This window comes from Chelonoidis abingdonii, chromosome 2 (assembly GCF_003597395.2).
Source record: "Chelonoidis abingdonii isolate Lonesome George chromosome 2, CheloAbing_2.0, whole genome shotgun sequence".
NCBI classification, from domain to species: domain Eukaryota; kingdom Metazoa; phylum Chordata; order Testudines; family Testudinidae; genus Chelonoidis; species Chelonoidis abingdonii.
The window spans coordinates 1708624-1728296 of record NC_133770.1 but is presented as its reverse complement, the minus strand read 5'-3'; the positions used below and the strand labels follow the sequence as shown (position 1 = coordinate 1728296).

The following is a 19673-nucleotide window of genomic DNA, read 5'->3' as shown; positions in this document are numbered from 1 at the left end:
GCTTTTTAACAGTGAGCGTAATTAACCACAGCAACAATTTACCAACGGTCCATCATCACTGACCGTTTTTAAATCAAGATGGGATGTTTTCCTGAAAGCTCTGCTCTAGGAATTACTGTGCGGTAGCTCTCTCTTGCCTGAGCTATAAAGGAGGTCAGGTAAGATGATCACAATGGATCCTTCTGGCCTTGTGATCTAGGAATCTGTGGCTCTGCCTATCCATCCCAGGATGACTCAGAGGCACCAGTGTGATGTGGCCGTGCAAAAGGCAAAGGCGATCCTAGGATGCATCAGGCCTGGCAGTTCCGATCGAGATGGAGACATGTTAGTGCCATTGAACAAGGCACTGGTGGGACCTCCGCTGGAGCGCTGCATGCAGTTCTCGTCACCCGTGTTCAGGAAAGAGGAATCCAGACTGGGACAGCCACAGAGACGGGCTGGGGGCGTAGAGAGGAGACTGGGACCTGGGCTTGGAGAAGAGCTGTTGACTCTCCCAGACGAGGCTAGCACCAGAACAAATGGCGGTGAATTCAGGCTGGAAATGAGAAGAAGGTTTCTAACCACCAGTCAGAGGAGTGAGGCTCTGGAACAGCCTCCCCCTAGGAGTAGCGGGGGCAAGAAACCTAGCTGGCTGCAAGAGGGACCCTGAACAGGAGGAGATGCTGCAGTGGCCTCCCGAGGCAGTGGGGCCCTTTCAGTCCTTTGTTCCTATGAGAGGAGGCGTCGAGGGGTCAGGGACACAAACGGCTGGCAGGGAAAGGGGAGAGACTCGGTTCCCAGCCCTGCCTCACCCAGCAGCTGGCCAAAGCGGGACCCCCAGGAGGCTGACCAGGGAGCCAGAGCAGGCCTCGCACCAGAGAGCCCAACAGAGGCCAAGGATCCAGAGAGCAGGCCAGAACCAGAGCCCCCAGTCGGGAAAAGGCCTGAGACCCAGGTGGGCTGGGCACCCAGCGCTGCTGTGAGCCATGCTGTGCCATGACACCCTGGGAGAGCCGGGGAAGTCGCAGAAGCCCTGCCTGACCGTGTCAGGCGCTACATGTCCTGCTGGGTGGGAGCAGCAGGGCAGCAGTGGGGTCCTGGGGGCTGCCTGGGAAGAGAGCTAGCATCCCGCCAAAATCCTTCCAGCCGGAGAGGTCTCAGTACGGCCCCAGTGCATGCCGGGCTGAGTGAAAGCAAAGCAATCAGCAGCGTCATGTGAGAGGGGACGGGGACGTCCAGTGTCACAAGGGTGTGACAGGCACCAACGCTGACACTGGGCAGGGGCACATCCGTACATCCCCACGTCACACGACAGGGTCAGGACACGCCAACTCCAGCAGCAAGAGTTACAGCAGGCGCTGTCAGCCACAGATAAATCAACCCCCACAGGAACAGAGCCACTTCACAACATGCTCCTGCCCCCAGCCGCGTGGGACCCTCTGGTAACCCTCACTAATAGGCTTTTCCCCCTCTCAGCTACAGCATCCCTCCCACCATGTAAAGTGGCCAGGGGATGCAGTGCCACTCGAGTTTGGCCTGTCCACCCCTCTGGAGATGGAGGAACATCTGGGCCAAATCCAGCACTGCAACCCCCTGCACCAGCTTGCAACAACCCTCAGTTTAGGGGGCTCTGAATCAGGGGGAGGGGGCAGGAGCTAACTGCCCTTTAATGGGGCAGGGGGTTGAGGATCAAAGCGGGACAGGGCAGTGTTGGACTGTTGGAAGGTCGGCTCCGGCCAGCCACCAGATGGCAACACGATCGCACACGCCACCCTCTGGAATGGTCGCGTGTCACTTACGCCTGTTTGGGGATTTTTACTCTGTTGCCAGCACGAAAACCATTTGTTAGCTCAGCCAGTGGCATCACCTGCAAAAGTCCAGATAATGCTGAACTTACACGGCCAGACAGGCAGTGATCTTCCGCGTATGCTACGGGACTCTGTGAGCCTGGCTAGGGTGACCAGACAGGAAATGTGAAAAATCGGGATGGGGGTGAGGGGTAATAGGCATGTATATAAGACAGAGCCCCGAATATCAGGACTGTGCCTATAGAATCGGACATGTGGTCACCCTAAGCCTGGCCCACTGGGTGTGCCTGGACGAGCCATTACTCCAGAGCCTGGCCGACTTCTCGTTACATTTGGAGCAAAAAAAGTCGTCATCTCAGGCATTAAAGGAGGGGTGAGAGAGAGACTGGGTGTGAGAGAGAGAGAGAGACTGGGTGTGGGTGTGAGAGAGAGTGGGTGTGTGTGGGTGTGAGAGAGTGGGTGTGTGTGAGAGAGGGTGTTTGTGGGTGTGAGAGTGGGTGTGAGAGGCAGTGTGGGTGTGAGAGTGGGTGTGTGAGAGAGAGAGTGGGTGTGTGTGAGAGAGAGTGGGTGTGTGTGGGTGTGAGAGAGGCAGTGTAGGTGTGAGTGGGTGTGTGAGAGAGAGTGTGTGGGTGTGAGAGAGAGAGGCAGTGTAGGTGTGAGAGTGGGTGTGTGAGAGAGAGAGTGGGTGTGAGAGAGAGGGGCAGTGTGGGTGTGACAGTGTAGGTGTGAGAGAGAGTGAGCAGATCAGAAAACCCGGGAGAGTGTTTGCATCCTGGCTCATCACTTAACCCCTGCTCCAGGCGTAAAGGCTCTAGACCCAGCCCCAGGTCGGCCTCACGCCGCTGGTGCTAGTCTGCAGAGACCAGCGTGGACACGGTCCACCTGGTGGTCGATTTCGCCCTCGTCTCCACAGCCAGCCAGAGAGCCCTGGAGCTGGTGACGCCTGACTGTCAGACATGCAGAGCACCCACCGCCCGACGCAGTCCCTGGGAGCGATGGGTGCTCAGCACCTCTTCGGGTCAGGCCACAAGAGGTGACCTCTCTCCACGCTGCTGCTGACCTCGCAGCGCCCCTGTGGGTGCTGAGCATGATGCTGAGGAGCTGGGCTGCGTGTTTGGTGGGACAGCCCTGCAGCGCAGAATTCACCCTGCAGCGAGCAGAACGAACTGGCGTTTCGCCGTCTCCCCACTCAGGGACGAGCTCTGCCCCCTTAGGGGCTGTGTGACTGCAGGGATGCACCGCAGGTGGCAGTGGGTTCTGAGGTGAGCGCGCGGTGCTTAGATGCCAGTAAAAACACATAGCCAGACGCTGGCCGGCCCACAGCTGTTTAATAAGGACACTTCACACAGATTGCGCACTTTGTGTCTTCTGAGCATGTGACAAATGAATCCCCTTCCTCCGCAAAGCCACCTGATGACTCTTTCCTTTGCTTGTCCAGTCCTGCCCAGGCACACGTGTCCCAACAGTTGGACAGCTCCGAGGGGCGCTCGCGCTCTGCCGGGCTCCAGTCTGTGCGACGTGAGCCAGTGGGGGCTGCTCCCCTCAGTGCATTTCCCTGTGGTCCCACTTTCCCCTCACTCTGCCCCGTCTGCCCACAGGCCACAAAGCGCCTGGGACAGGGTCTATCGGACTCAGCGTCATCACCTCAGTCAGCTGCGTGTGAGCCAGAAAACCGTGTGAAGGATCCTGTGTGGGGCCGATGCTCCAGTTTTAAACATCTGCTTCTTGTCTGGGCACATGTCAGCGTCCGGCTACAGACTGGAGTTACACTGTAGCCGTCCGTGGGGCATTCACATCACTTTTCCTGCTGTCTGAATTTTGATGGCTAGTGGATGCCTTTGCCGCTTGGCCAGGCTGGGAAGTGTCATTCCTTCTTGCTCCTGCGGAGGGCGCCCTCCGCGTCACCCGGTGGGCAAGGGGGGAGCCCAGCCCCTCTCGGATCTGGATGGAGTGTCTCCCCGTGGGTGCCGCTGGGGAACAGCCACTCTGCAGTGTGTTCGAGGTGTTATAGTCCCATTACGCCAGCGAGCCTCTCTGCAAACCCCAGCCCCAGGCCTGGCCAGGTGCTGCCAGCCCCAGCTCTCCACTGCACCAGCTTCCCCCTGCAGCCTCACTCCAGAGCAGCTGCCACTTGTGCATGTAAACATGGGGTGGGATGTAACAAGTGTCTCATCCCCCTGCAACACCTGCTCTTACAGATCAGCTCTGTGGGCAACGCCGGCATTTCCTAGCACAGCACTCAGCAGAACAGGCCCGGCCTGGCCAGCCCCCGGCCCAGCATGTGTAAATGTGCCAGCAGAACGTCCTCCCAAACAAAACGCTCCAAGGGCTCTGGCGCTTACCCCCATGGTGCTGCAGGGGGTGCTAGACGCAGCGCTTCCGCCCGGCATGTGTTGGGAGGGCCCATGGCAGTGGTGTGCACAGCATCCACTGTTATTGTAGGGACTAGCGCAGGTCCCGGCAGCGCGCATAGAATCATAGAATATCGGGGTGGAAGGGACCTCAGGAGGTATCTAGTCCAACCCACTGCTCAAAGCAGGACCAACCCCAACTAAATCATCCCAGCCAGGGCTTTGTCAAGCCTGACCTTAAAAACCTCTAAGGAAGGAGATTCCACCACCTCCCTAGGGAACCCGTTCCAGTGCTTCACCACTCTCCTCGTGAAATAGTGTTTCCTAATATCCCACCTAAACCTCCCCCACTGCAACTTGAGACCATTGCTCCTTGTTCTGTCATCTGCCACCACTGTGAACAATCTAGATCCATCCTCGCTGGAACTCCCTTTCAGGTAGTTGAAAGCAGCTATCAAATCCCCCTTCATTCTTCTCTTCTGCAGACTAAACAATCCCACTTCCCTCAGCCTCTCCTCAGAAGTCATGTGCTCCAGCCCCTAATCATTTTTGTTGCCCTCCGCTGGACTCTTTCCAATTTTCCCACATCCTTCTTGTAGTGTGGGGCCCAAAACTGGACACAGTACTCCAGATGAGGCCCCACCAATGTCGAATAGAGGGGAATGATCACGTCCCTAGATCTCCTGGCAATGCCCCTACTTGTACAGCCCAAAATGCCGTTAGCCTTCTTGGCCTGCCCTCTCTTGCCCCTGACAGCTGGGTGTGTTGCCGTGACTGGGGAGCCCGGATGCACACAGGGTCTGTTAATTAGACCAGGGGATCCCAAACTCTTCCCTGAGGCCCCCCTGTGCAGCTGCAATAGGAACTGCAGCCAACTATTAACATGGGTCTGTCAGGGACAGGGGCACCATGGGGCGCCTCAGCAGGGCCCTGGGCCAGACAGGTGCCACAGCCGGCCCCCGCCGACCCCCTCTGCCAGGGTAGCCCACCAAGTGCCTTGAGCTCATCACCTGGCAGCCCTGCCTCAGTCTCCCACCCAGCACCTCACAGGCACCCCCTGCCTGGGAACAAGGGAGGCGCTCGACACAAGAGCGGAGGAAGCCCCCTAAGGGGGGGACCACCAGTGCCCAAATTGTGGCCCTGCCCCTGCACCATCCCTGCCCCATGAGGGCCCCACCGCCATGCTGCCCATTGCCCCCAAGGCCCCGCCCCCTGTCACCTTCTTCCCAAGCCCCCACCCTCATGTCAGCCATTCCCTCCACAGAGACCCTGCTCCCATGCCACCTCTTTCCCTAAGATCCTGCTCTCACATCACCTCTTCCCCCAGAAACCCTGCTCCCACGCCACCTCTTTCCCTAAGATCCTGCTCCCAAACCACCTCTTCCCCCAGAGACCCTGCTCCCATGCCACCTCTTCCCCTAAGATCCTGCTCCCACGCCACCTCTTCCCCCAGACACCCTGCTGCCACGCCACCTCTTCCCCTAAGATCCTGCTCCCACTCCACCTCTTCCCCCAGAAACCCTGCTCCCACGCCATCTCTTTCCCTAAGATCCTGCTCCCACGCCACCTCTTCCCCCGGAGACCCTGCTCCCATGCCACCTCTTCCCCCTAAGATCCTGCTCCCACGCCACCTCTTCCCCCGGAGACCCTGCTCCCATGCCACCTCTTCCCCCTAAGATCCTGCTCCCACGCCACCTCTTCCCCCGAGACCTCGCCTCCCGCTCGCTCCTCTCCACCACCTCCCGCCCCCTGGCTTGCCCTTATAGCCAGTAAAAAGTGATAGGGCCATGGCTTATGCCCCCAACCCCCACGCCCCCCCGTTCCAGTGCTCCTGGCTCATTGGCCACCAGGGCTGAGCAGAGGGAGGTGCTTGGGGCAGGCCTGGCCATTACCTGTGACGGGCCTGATTACAGCACTGTGCCGCTGGAAACAGAGCACCACTGCCGAGCCCCAGTTCGTGGGGGTGCTCAGGGCTAATACCCCAGGGGGCCTGCAGGACCTACGGCTGAGTGGGAACAGCCACGAAGCCTCCAGCCACCCTGAGAATCACCATGTCTCAGGCAGGCCCCTTCTCCTCGCCCAGCATTGCTGCATCACCCTCTGCCACCCGCCAGATTTGGGTTTGAAAGCCTGGTGGTCAGGAATAATTTAAACCATCTTAAAAATGAGTAAATCACAAGTGGGGGGAAGCCAGAGGGAGAATAAGGCAGCAGCAGGAGAAGGCAGCAGTTGGTTCATAACCTCTGAACCAGATCCTCCCATCCTAGACTGCAAAGCTGCTGAAGAGGTGTGAGGTGCACAAATGCCCCACAAAAGGAGTGTGCTTTGCACTAGGCGCTGGCCGCTCATTGACTGAGATTAAAGCCAGACGAGACCATTAGCTCATCCCGTCCAACCGCCTGTCCAGCACAGGCCAGGGTCACCTGTCCTGAGCCCAGCGACGTGTGTTGGCTCAGACACCTCCCAGATGGGCAGCCACGAGCCAGCAAATCACCACGTCCCTTGGCAGCGTGGCCGATGGTTACTCGCTGGGCGCAGTGTGGGCCTCGTCTCTCAGCCAACTTTGGTTTCAGTGCTGCTAAGTGGCCTCTGGGGACCCACACAGCAGCTGGGAACATGCAAGAGAACAACAAGAGCCTAAGCCTGCCAGCAGGCTCCCCCCGGCGGGCCCAGAGCTGCTCCAGAGCAGAGCATGAAACGAAGGCAGCTTGAAGTTATGCAGCAAGGGATGAGTGGGAGCATCGCCCTGCACCAAAGGCTCCAGCTACCGCAAGCTGCATCACGTTCCAGAGAGGCCTCCACTCCCTGTTGGCAGCAGCAAACCCCACGAGCCCAGCCGGTATCAGGCCAACTTTTACCCCCCACCTCAGTGGTGTTGACTCTGCATCCACGTGGCCTCTGACAGAGCCGGGCACGGCGGATGCACATGAAGCCCCGCCAGCCCTGGGAGCTTCGTGGGCATTGCCCCATGTCCCTGTGCTTAGGTGTTGATAGATGTTTGGCTGCGTGTGGGTTCTCCCTGGCCACCTCAGCCCCGCGCAGGCAGCTGGCACGGCAGCCCCTGAGTGAACTGCCCAACGACCACATCCCAGCTCTACTGGCCAGGAGTGTGGCCTTTTGTTTATGCCATGTTACTGCCATGGCCATTAAGTGCAAGATGGCACATTTGTTACTTCTGTTGTTTCAGGTTGTGTTTGGGTGAGTACTCGGTGTGAGCAGGGCCTGCCTCTGACCAGGCCGCTGGTACAAGAGCTCATGTCTCAGGCACTCATCCTACTATGGTCACTGTCACGGAGTGTGGGGGAGTCAGGGCCCTGCACCCCCAGCTTCCTGCGATTCACCGGGACTCTCAGCCAGCCAGTAACACAGGCGGTTTATTTAGATGACAGGAACACAGTCCAAAACAGGTCTTGCTAGCACAGATAACAGGAACCCCTTTAGTTAGGTCCATCTGGGGCTCCCAGGGAAGCCACAGCCCTGTTAGGAAGCCCAAGCCCCATCGGGGCTCCCCTCCATTTCCCTGCCAGGTTCAAACTGAAACTCCCTCCAGCCTCTCACTCAGCCTCCCCCCGGTTCCTCCCCCACCCTTTGTCCTTTGTCCAGTGTCCCAGGCAGAGGTGTTACCTGGCCTCCAACCCCCCTCCTGGTTCTCAGGTGACATGCTCAGGTATCCTCCCTTCCCCAGTGCCGGCAGTCCCAGCACAACTCCCCTGCCACCTTCCCAGGTCAATACTCCCCACTCAGCATTCACAGAACACAGCCAGAACATTCCATTGTGTTGCCCCTTTGCACTAGTCACTGGCGCTTTGGGGCTAGCCAGGCTGTAAGGTGCTACCCAGTGTGACAAGGCAGCCGCGTAAGCCCCTGTGTTTCTCAGTCTGCTTCCAGAGCGACTTTATAAACCATTTACCAGGGACGACCATCCCCAGAGAATTGTGTTACAAGCGGACTCTGCTGGGCGGGAGCAAGGCTGGGCCACTGCTCATGGCAAGAGCTGCCAGTGGTTTGTGGTACCCAGGACACTGATGCCAGCTAAAGGCTCAGCTCTCTCCTCCCGTCCGAGGTTCTCATGCAAACTGGGGAGGCTGCTGTCTGCAAGCTGATGAATAATTTCCCAACACGTCTAACTACAGAGACCTCCCTGAGCTCTGTAACCTGCGAGTGGGAGCTGATTACAACCGGCCCCTCTAGAGAACAGGAAATCACTAGCTTAGCATTCGTCTCTGGAGGGTTACGTGCCAACCGATTCACACCTGGCCAGCCACCCAGCAGAACTGCCTGTTTCCTTAGCTGCTAGCCAGTGGTGGTGGAAGAAGAATTGACAGTTGAGAAATGGATCATCAGAGCACTGGTCCACAGCACAGGGCCCTCCTGGGGCTGTGAACGTTTCCACTTGGCGGTTGGCTCTGATGGTGCTGGGCTGGCAGGAACACAACTTTGAGCATGGCATCAAAGCAGCAAGCCCATCCCCCTGGCCAGCCACTCTGCCAGTCTCTCGCCCTCTCTGCATCCCTCCGCTGGGACCACGGTATTCAAACACAATCAGATGCAAGCGTTTGACAGCCAGGGCGGCCAGCCATTGGCCAGCATGGGCAGGGGTGTGCTGGCGTCTCCAGTGCTTGGAACCTTTCAGCAGAGACTCAGGCTTTGTCTGCACTGCTGTTTGACAACGTGAGCCCCCAGGGCCGCCCAGAGGATTCAGGGGGCCTGGGGTCTTCGGCGGCGGGTCCTGGAACGGAAGGCCCCCCGCCACCGAAGACGTGGAGCAAAAGCAGCTCTGGGGGCCTGGGCCCCACAAGAGTTTTCCAGGGCCCCCGGACTGAGTGAAGGACCCTGCTCCAGGGGCCCTGGGGCCTGGGGCAAATTATCCCACTTGCCCGCTCCGGGCAGCCTTGTGAACCCCGCTCACAGGGAGTGAAAGTATTGCTGACAAACAGCGTTTATGCAGCCTGCCTGTGTCACTAAAAGCTGTGTAGTGTAGACAAAGCCTGACTCACTTTCTAACCAGTAGCTCAACCCCAAGTTACTGCCTCAATGCCCGAGTGTTGCTGGGCGAGGTTCTGGGCGCTGTGCTGTGCAGGTCTGACGATCATTCACAAAGGCCCCTTCAGGAATCAGACTCAAGCTTCCTGTCCGTCTGTAGCCTTCCTCTTCCTGCTGATCTGCTCTGGGCTCAGCCTGCTCCGCCCCCATCCTGCAATCTAGGATCCACCTAACCTGCACAGCCACAGATCCACGGCAGATGTCTGAGCCGTACACTAAGGGCTGCGTGTTCAGTCTTCGCCTCTGAAATACCCTGTGTGAGCCCGTCGGGCCCGTCTCACCATTTCATTGATGCCAGTGGGGTGGGGGTGGGGGTTGCACTGACTATTAGAACTTGTGTTCTGGCCAGGGGTGGAGATTCGGTTTTCCGGCTCTTACTCCATATCTCCGCACAGACCCCTGCGGTGTGCAGAGACAAAATCACTCGGACGCCCACCGTCAGCGCTACATTGCTCTGGGGAGAGAGAGTCTCCAGGGGACATGGCTCAGCAGCCAGGCGTCCTTAAGCCTCTTTCTCTCTCTTCGTAACCTGCTGGGTCCTCAGGAAGAGCAGCGCTGGAAAGGCGCCCACAGCAGGGTGCTGGCTCCACTTCCCAGGGAATCTGAGAGGCCCTGAGATTCCTCTGGCCCAAGGGGCCCGTCCTGCCAGGAACGACCAGGCTGGGGAGAAGCCAGCTCCGCGGCAGGACACCTGGGGGGGAATCCAGCCACGCCAGGAGGTGGCAGGGCAGCTGGCCTCCCACCCATCCAGGCTCCTCGGTGAGCCAGAGAGGAGTCGGACCAGCGGCAGGTGTCAGTAGGGTGTCCAGATGTCCCATTTTTAAAGGGACAGTCCCGTATTTCAGCCACCTGCCGGGGTCCTGACTTTTTCTTAGAAATGAGCAAATTGTCCTGTATTTTCTGTCTCCCCCCATTTATGCCAGCAGGTCCTGCTGCTGGCCAGGTCCCTGCTCGCCAGCCACCCACCCGCCAGCAGTGAGTGGAGGGGCCAGTGGCTGCCGACGGGGGTGGGTGTGCAAGGCTGGTGGTGGGAGAAAGCTGCAGCGCGAGGGGCCGGCCGCTCCCCTCACTGGTCCATCAGCCCCTGCTGTGGCCCTGCTCTCAGCCAGCAGGGCCCCGGCCCCCGGCCCATTTCCGACCGGCACTGGCTGCAAGCTGCGGTGGCTGGTTAGTGTGGAGAGGAGCCAGGCAGAGGTCGGCTATGTGTTGCCTCTGCTGCCCATTCATCGGCCCTTTACATGCTCCCCCTCTCGTTGTCCTCACCCTGCTTGACCCCTTCACTCCCCCAGCCCCACTGCTCCTCCAAATCCCTCCACGTGGGGCGTGTCCCATGCCCAGCGCTGTGTGGAGAACCAGTCCCTGGTCGGAGCGCTCAGCTCACCAGCAACCTGGCCGGCAGCTCCTTCCTGCCCCCTGCCTCTGGCTGGGCCAGCACCCTGGGAAAGCCCAAGACCCTCCAGCCCAGGAGGAGCTGAGCCCTGCATGTGCCAAAGCTCCGCACAGCACTGGCACGGGGCAGACTCTCCCCCACTCAGCTAAGCTGTGGAGTCAGGGGGGTGGGGGTGCAGCGATTTCCAGCATGTTCACTCCCTGAACTTGCTGGCTTCTAGGGTGATCAGATGTCCCGATTTTATAGGGACAGGCCCAATTTTTAAATCTTTTTCTTATATAGGCTCCTATTACCCCACCCCCCCAACCCCGTCCTGATTTTTCACACTTGCTGTCTGGTCGCCCTACTGGCTCCACAGCAGCCCCCTGGGCAAGGGCTTAGCCCCCTCTTCACCTCTAGGCCCCCACCCTGGGTCCTGCCCCCCAGGAGCACGGGGCTGTTCTGTCCGCTAGGCACCCTCCCCTGCTGAGCCACCTCTCTGGCCGGGTTCGCTGATGCCCCTGCAGTCCGGGGCCCTGGGCCCTGGAACACAATGCATCCTTAGGGCTTAACCCCTTCCTGCCCGCGCTGTAGCCAGGGGACAGGAGATGGCTGGGTTATGTCAGTGGCCAGCAGCAGCCTGGGGGTTTTAGCTGCCTCTCCACACTGTGCAGGCAGGAAAAGGCAAGCTGCTTCCAGCCATGGGGGAGTGGAGGCAGAAGAAATGAGCTCTGCAAAGACACAGGCTAGCTCATCCTCCCCTCTCCCCCCAGCCTTTGCGGCTAGAAGCAGCTCCCAGCCCTCCCCTCCTGCACAGGGCTGAAAGGCTGCTGCTAGCGGCATTCTGGTGTGAACCCTGGCAGAAATCAGGGGTGGAGGGAGTGTGTGTGTGGACTCAGCCTTCCCACCCCCTACACACACATTGCCTTGGGAAGATATGGTGCCAGGAACCAGGAGAGGCGGGCGGGCATGGAGGGCAGAGAGCACCAGGCAGGGATGGTTGGATTGGTCAGTCACACATCTCCCCCTCCTGCCACATGTGAGAGGTGTATCATAGAAACCTAGAATATCAGGGTTAGAAAGGACCTCAGGAGGGCATCTAGTCCAACCCCCTGCTCAAAGCAGGACCAGTTCCCACCTAAATCATCCCAGCCAGGGCTTTGTCAAGCTGGGCCTGAAAAACCTCTAAGGAAGGAGATTCCACCACCTCCCTAGGGAACCCATTCCAGGGCTTCACCACTCTCCTCTTAGTGAAATAATGTTTCCTAATATCCAACCTAAACCTCCCCCACTGCAACTTAAGACCATTACTCCTTGTTCTGTCATCTGCCACCACTGAAAACAGTCTAGATCCATCCTCTTTGGAACCCCCTTCCAGGTAGTTGAAAGCAGCTATCAAGTATGCGAGTGTGCGTGTCACCTCTCCCTCTGTGTGTGTGGGGGGCAGAGGTGTGTGTGTCTCCTCTCTCTCTGTGTGTGTGGGGGGGGGACGGGGGGTGTGTGTGACCTCTCCCTCTGTGTGTGGGGGGGGGCAGGGGTGTGTGTGTCACCTCTCCCTCTGTGTGTGTATGGGGACGGTAGGGGTATGTGTGTCACCTCTCCCTCTGTGTGTGGGGGGGGGCAGGGGTGTGTGTGTCACCTCTCCCTCTGTGTGTGTATGGGGACGGTAGGGGTATGTGTGTCACCTCTCCCTCTGTATGTGGGGGGGGGGCAGAGGTGTGTGTCACCTCTCCCTGTGTGGGGGGGAGTGGTGTGTGTGGCACCTCTCCCTGTGTGGGGGGGGGGGGTGGCACCCCTCCTGTGTGAACCCTAAAGCCTTAGAGAGAAGAACGTAAATGAAAAGAATCCAGCTATGCAGTATTTCTTTTTAACGGGCTCAATCAAAGTGATGTTAACATGCCTGCAGTTCTGATCGATCACCACTGAACTCACCTGAATACAAATAATTTTACCGGGTGTCCCGTATTGAGCAGAGGGAAGTGTGGTCACCTGAGATCTCAGGCAGGAGTCGGGGGCTCCACGGAAGGGAGTTCTAGTACCCGGAGAGGGTTTCAGTTAACTTGCCGAGCAGAGGGGCCAGTTCCTAATGAATTAAATCTCCCCAGGGAATAAGAGGCCTCAGCGTGTCCAAGGGCAGGTGGAAGGAAGCTGCTGAGTTTCACAGCAAAACTTCCTCACTGATGGTTTGACTTGAGGTCTAGAAGCCAAGAATTGATGATTAAACTGCATAGAGGTAGTTAGGGCTTGAACTCAATGAACCGATATCACTGTTTAGTATCTGATTCTGATTCACAACATGTTTATTCATTACCCTGAGGTACCCAGTAACAGGAAATAGCTACCGCGGAGATGCACCACCTGACACCAGCCCGGCGGGTCAGCTCTGCCCAGGACAGTTATTACAATACAGTATTTGGGTTACTGCAGGGCCCACAGCCTGCAAGGCATCACCTACGTGGCTGGGGAGACGCAGGCCCAGCTCCAAGGAGCTGACAGCTCAGGGCCTCACGTAAACATACAAAGGGTGGGGAACTGAATAAATACACATCGACTACACCCAACTGCCCCCGCCCCCTCACCGTTGTTAGCTGGCCAAGGTCCTGGAGGAGGGACATGTGGGGGGGAGGGAGCGGCCTCAGAGATCTGTCCAGGGAGGGGGTTGCAGTCGTGTTGGAGGCCAAGGAGAGAACGACAGAGAAGCCGAGATGTAGGCAGTCAAAGCTGGCATCATCAGAGGGGCAGAAGGGGCAGAGGATGACATCAAAATGGCTAAGCCGGGTCAGACCAATGGTCCATCCAGCCCAGGATCCTGTCTGCCGACAGTGGCCAGTGCCAGGTGCCCCAGAGAGAATGAACAGGACAGGACAGTTTACTGAGTGATCCACTCCTTGGTGTCCACTCCCCCCATGCTCTGAGTGTCCAGTGGCAGTTGGAGGTTTAGGGACACTCAGAGCATGGGGTTGTGTTCCTGACCATCTCGGCTAATAGCCATTGATGGACCGATCCTCCAGGACCTGGTCTAGTTCTTTTCTGAACCGTTAAGAGTTTTGGCCTTCACAACATCCCCTGGCAAGGAGTTCTCCAGGTCGACTGTGCGTTGTGGGCAGTAACTCCTTAGGCTGACATGATAGGAGACCAGGGTGGAGAAGCCAGCGGGAAGGGTTGCAGACAGCGCTCTGTGGAAAGCCCCAAGCAGGGAATAACTCTCTATCTATGGCAGGATTTGCGAATCCCCAGGTAATGGTCTGTTTGCAGTCAGATTTACACAAAGTGCCCAAGACGTTCTATCCGTTGAAACAAACAGGAATTTGTGTCCCCAGCACCGTGGAGGAGGCCCAGATTTCGTTCTTACTGCACCGCTGCTCAGCCGAAATGGCAGGCTGCCAGGAGTGGGCTCCATGCAGAATGGGAACTGTCCTAGCAATTTCAACTCGACTTGCAGTGCCGGCTCCCATCGCTGGGCCGCCCCCAGGGGCAAGTCTGGAAGGCAGATGGTCGCTTCTGCTCCACAGGGCCTCAGGAAACCTCTGCACGCTCGGGGACTGCGGAGCCAGGACACACACAACGCTGTGCGGTTTCTCCCTGAAGGAGGGTGGCCACTACGAACATAGGTCACCTCACTCCACTACTGCAGCCTGGCCTGGAGGGGTTATATCTGCCCGGAACTTCACAGAGGTCACTGCCTTCCCCACCCCAGAACCAGTGGGGAACCTTCCCCCCTCCCACCCCTCTGCGGTGACAGGGGGCAACGCTGAACTGCTCTGGAGCTGCAGAGCATTTCCAAATCCTTGCAGTTATAACGTGAGCGGACCTGGCTACAGGGCAATCCTTCAATGCCAGGGTGAAACAACCAGGGCGGGCGTCCCATCCAGTGCAGCCAGCACGCTGTGACATGCCTCACAGTGGGGAGAACCAATCACACTGGGAACAGCAGCTAGAGGAGCCTCATGCTCGACCGTGGGAATAGGGGGTGAGCTTCTACAGCCTGGGCTATGCCAGGGGCGAACTAGACAATCCATCCATTTATCTGGCTACCATCACCATGGTATCTGGGCCCTCACAAGCTTTACTGTATTTATCCCTGCCCCAGCCCCCGTGGGCAGGGCAGCCTGGTATCCCCATTGTACGGCTGGGGCAGCAAAGCTCTGAGAGGCTAAGGGACATGCCCAGGGTCACACAGAAATCTGTAGCAGAGCAGGGACATGAACCCAAGGCTTGGGCTAGTGCCCTGACCTCTCTCAGAAACTGCCCAATGGTCCTTCTGAGGGGGCTGCAGGGGAGATTCTCTCCCCTGGGTGAAGCAGGCAGCCAGACCGACGGTCAGAACAATCTCTTCCGGGTGGGCTGAGTAACTCGGGGGGGCTCAGGACGCCCACTGGTGGGCCGTGGGACTACCATCTGAGGAGGGGTGTAGCTCTCAGAGCGGCCAGCCCAGGGCAAGTCTGGTGCCTTACAATGAGGACACACTGCAATAAACTGCCGACTAGTGAAATTCACCCCGGGAGAGGGCTGGCTGGCAAGGCCTTGGCACCACTTGAGTGCCACATGCGCCCTGGGGTGAATTTCACCCCCATCCTTAGCAATGGCAGAACCCCCCCAGAGTGACCCACCAGGTCTCTGCAAGACAGCAGATTTCCCCTCAAAGGCTGGGGTCTTGCTCTATGGCCCAGGGGACCCCCCCAGGCTGACGCAATACCTAAGCCTCGCCCCAGCGCTCTGCCACCGGCCCTTAGCAGCAGCAGAGCCCACGCAGCCGGCCAGGCCTGGCTGCAGCCTCCAGGAGACAGAGCGGCTGGGGGCTACTGCTCATCCCCGTGGGCCCTCTGGTGGAGCAGCAGCTTGGTCTTGAAGCTGAAGCTCCTCCCGCACTGGGCGCAGGCGTAGGGTTTGAAGCGCCGGTGCAGCTTCCGGTGGGCCATGAGGTTGGCCTTGTTGCAGAAGGTGCGGTCGCACTCAGGACAGGCGTAGGGCCGCTCCCCAGTGTGCACCCGCTGGTGCATAAGGAGGTTCCCGTTGCGGCTGAAGCTGCGGCCGCAGTCGGCACACTTATGCGAGCGCTCCTGTGGGTGGCTGCGCTGGTGGATCATCAGGCTCTCCTTCCAGCTGAAGCTGCGGTCGCAGCGGGCGCAGACGAAGGGCCTCTCCTCGCGGTGCGCCGCCTCGTGCTGGGCCAGGCTGGCCAGGTCGCCGAAGCTCTGCCCGCACTCAGAGCACCGGTGGGGCGTGTCCCCAACGTGCTCCTTCCTGTGGGCCAGCAGGTTCCTCTTGTGGCGGAAGCTCTCCCCGCACAGGCTGCAGGCGTGGCCACCCTCACCCGCGTGCCCCGCCCGGTGCCGCAGCAGGTCGCCCTTGAGGCAGAAGCTTTTCCCGCACTCGGTGCAGGTGTGCCGGCTCTTCCCGCGCCGCTTCTTGTGGGTCAAGAGGTTGCGGCGGTGGCGGAAGCTCTTCCCGCAGGCCCGGCACTCGTGGGGCCCAGCGCCTGGGTGCAGGCGCTGGTGGACACTCAGCGAGGCCTCGTCATCAAAACTCTTCCCGCACTCGCAGCAGATGAGGGGGCCCTCGCTCACCGGGTGGATCATGGCCAGCGTGCCGCCCAGGAATGCGCCGTCCCTCCCCTCCCACTCCGGGGATTGCTGGGGGGCATCTCCCGCCAGGTCCCTCTGCTTCACCTCGCACCACAGGGCAGGATATTCCAGCACAAACCCCTCAGCTCCCCCGGCCAGCGACGTGTGTGGCACCCACTGCTCATTGTAGCCCTCCGCAGACAGCTCATCCTTGACACGCCTGCCCCAGCCAGCTGTTGGACAGACCAAGCCAGGCAGTTACACCCTGGGAAGGGGCTGAGGGAAGCCGGACGAGCGTCAACATCACACGCCTTTGCCAATTCCCACCGGCCCTGGGCTCACACAGCGCCTAGAGCCACACCTCTGCCCCCGCGCCGCACTGTGGGGTGAGTCTGGGAGGGGCTGGGCTCTAGAGACATGGTAGTGTCTCTGTTGGTGCCCGCTGTGCAGCAAATGCAGGGCAAAGATTCTGGGCATGGGCTGTGGTGTGTGTGAGGTCACGGGGATATGACCTGGACTGGCACACATGAATGGTAGACCAGCGAGCTCCCTGACCGCATGCCCGATCTCCGTGCAGATCTCATTGCAGAGCAAGGAACCCAGGGAGACTAGGTGCCCCCCTCGCTGCCCAGCTCTGCCCTAGCAGCACAGTGCAGACAGCCGCCGTAAGCAGCAGAGAGCTGGCACAGGCACTTTGACCCCGAGCCCTCCTTTTAGCCCTAGCAGAGGGGCCTGACTCAGCACTGCTGCATGAATGTCTCTTGGGGATGCTGATCAGCCAGCGCAGGCCTGAGTCCCCCTCTGATCACCTGCCACTCAAGACAGTGACTGAACATTGCACAAACTTTCTGCTCTTTTGTCTCTGAGCAGTTTGCAGGGAGGGGGAATCGGTGCCACTCACCTGTGCTGGGGGCATCCAGGATTCCTCTGTCCCTCTCCCCCTGGGGAGCTGCGGCATGTGGCTCTTCCCCTCGCTCCATTTTACTGATCATTTCCGGTTTGGGGCCTGCAGAACCTGGGCACAGGGAGAGACCCGCAGTCTGGGTTTCCTGTGGCCGCCGCAGGAAGAGGCGATTTGCAAACACGTCGGATGTGAGTGGGAGAGTCTGTCACGGGGGCTCTTCATTCCGACTGCAAACCCCTTGGGGCAGTAGCCCCTCGAGGGGCTACTGACTGGGATATGCCCAGCTCCCGCAGTGCTGTGTCCAGGTGTAACAGCAGGGTGAACCAGAGCCGCCCCTGCGAGGTGCCACCCCCGGGACCTGGAGTGGGTTTGAATTCCTCACGCCCGCTGGGAGAGGCAGCTGCCGAGGGATGGGCTCGTACTTGCAGTCTCTGGGCCCTGCAGAGGTGACATGCTTCCAGGCAGAGCGGTTCAGCCAGTTTCCCAGGCACTTGAGAAGGGACAGGTGGGTGCCCTGCAGGATTTCAACGCTCCCTTGAAAAGGGCTGGTGTGGGACTGGGCCGTGCCTGGACCATGCACTGAGTTCACTCGCTGCCTGAGAGGCACGGGCTGTGGCTGGCTCCTGTGGGCTGGGGTCTCCCTCGGGGTGGATTTCATCCCACTCCCACTCCGGAACCAGCACCAGCCAGGGCCTTTCACAGACTCCAGCAGGGCCTGATCCTCACCCAGCGAGGTGATGAGCTCGTAATTCTCCATCATCACCTCCCGGTACAGCTCCCGCTGCCATTCGGCTAACGCCACCCACTCCTCCAGGGAGAAATAGACCGCCACATCCTCGAACGACACCACAGCCTGAAACACAAGAAGGGTCCCCATTCGGGACCTACTGATTCAGTGGCATCTTTATCCACCATCCTCAATGGGGGCGGGTGGGAGGGGAGCCTGTGGGCACCGTACATGGTCACGTCCTCCAAGCTGCCCCACTCACCCCCCAGCCTAGGGCCCCACTGCCGGTTGGGTCACCTCCCTTTGCCTTCCCCAAGACAGGTTCTGTCTCTGATCTTCAGCTGACCAGCCCCACATGGCTTCAAGCCTGGGGGTGTCCTGAGCTTGTCCTATGGGGGGTGGGGCGACAGCTCAGACAGGCTGGCCAGGAGGGCATGGCAGTGGGCTGGTGCTCAGGGGACCTGCGGCAGTTCCTGGTTCTGGCACAGACTCCCTGTATGACCCTGGGTGTGTCACTTAGTATCTCCAGTGGCCAGATGGGAGGTTAACACTTACCTCCTCCCTACCTTTGTCTGGGTTATTTAGATTTGCCTGTAAGCACCTCAGGGCAGGGGCTGTCTCTGACTCTGGGTATATCCAGAGCCCACCACAATGGGACCCTGATCTAGGGCCATTAGGCATCACCGTAATACTGCCAATTACCACATCCAGCCCTGGTCTGTGCCAGGCTGAGAGTAGCCCCTGATCTACCCGGCCGGCTTGCAGACCTACATGGCCAGCACGCAGACCCGCCCGGCCGGTGTCTAGGTGAGACCATGCAGCTGCAGAGGAGGGAGAGATCCCTGGGGAGCGAGTTCACAGCAGGCTCACTCAAGCTAAACTTAAAGGTGATCTGCAAAGCGGAAAAAAATGGGACTTCCGCCCTTTCTCCTGATGCATAAAGGGCAGAGAGGCTGGAACAGAACAGGGTGGGGGTGGGGGTGGGGGTCTGCTTGTTTTTTACCTTACAGCTACATCAGGAATATCAAGTCTCCTCTTCCCTGATCTCTGGGTGGACTGAGAAACATGGCGTTTGCTTCCCAGCTGCTCCTGGAAGGGCAGGTGGGGGATGAGCCAAACTTTAGCTCAGAGAGCTTTTCTCCCAAGTCTTCCTTGGGCACTGGAGTTAAACAGATGCCAGCACCACAAACAAACAGACTTCACCGTGTTTTAAACAGCCACTGTCCCCTTCTTAGCCGGGCTTCGCTGGCAGAGCACCACTAATGCCCAATCCACCAAGTCGGTCTGTTTATTCCCCTACGCTCACCCCAAGGCTCAGCGCTCCCCACACGGGCGCTCTCTGGTCAGCCAGAGACCCCCAGGGAGACCAGCCCCCCCCTCGTTCCAATACAAAAACACAGAGAATGATAAGGTACAAATCTCCTTTGTGCATCATAAAGATGCAGAGGCCACAACAAATGGTTTCAAAAACATTTGCAAGTCACCAGGAAGAGGCAGAGCCCCCAGAACTTGGGACATTTCAAACTCGGCCAGTGGGACCACTTCATTATTCGTTTCGATTCGTTTAGCACAATGTGCCGAGCTTGTCATGATGCACAATCAGAACCGCCCGCAGCCCCCACAGGCCGGATGTCAGAGAGCTTCCAGACCCAGCAGCTGGGCACCCAAAGGCCTGGTCTACCCCTGCCAGGCAGGCTGACATGGCTACCTCAGGCACGGTGTGAAAAAGCCTCCCCCCAGCTGTGCCCAGCACCCCAACCCCCGGTGCTGGGGCTATGCTGGCAGGGCTCTGTCAGCGCGCTGCGCTAGGGCTGAGTCTGCAGCACCCGTTTCCTGCCCCCCAGCAGCTCCCATCCCGGGCATGGGCCAGCGCGGGAGGGGTGATTTCCGGGAGCCCCACTGACACACCCAGCGAGGAGCAGGGGTCC

The 19673-nt window shown here is 59.2% G+C and overlaps 1 protein-coding gene across 1 annotated transcript in view; it reads right to left on the bottom strand.

Annotated features, from left to right (window-relative positions):
• Positions 1-19375, bottom strand: part of LOC116818202 (uncharacterized) — a 42280-nt gene extending 22905 nt beyond the window's left edge. The window contains exons 1-4 of the mRNA XM_075063417.1: positions 17745-19375; positions 17016-17129; positions 15354-16347; positions 357-415 (exon numbers count right to left, since the gene is read on the bottom strand). Of these exons, the coding sequence (XP_074919518.1) occupies positions 357-415; positions 15354-16347; positions 17016-17129; positions 17745-17895 (1318 nt within the window). The 5' untranslated portion in view covers positions 17896-19375. The remainder of the gene's footprint in view (positions 1-356; positions 416-15353; positions 16348-17015; positions 17130-17744) is intronic.
• Positions 19376-19673: the final 298 nt, after the last annotated feature.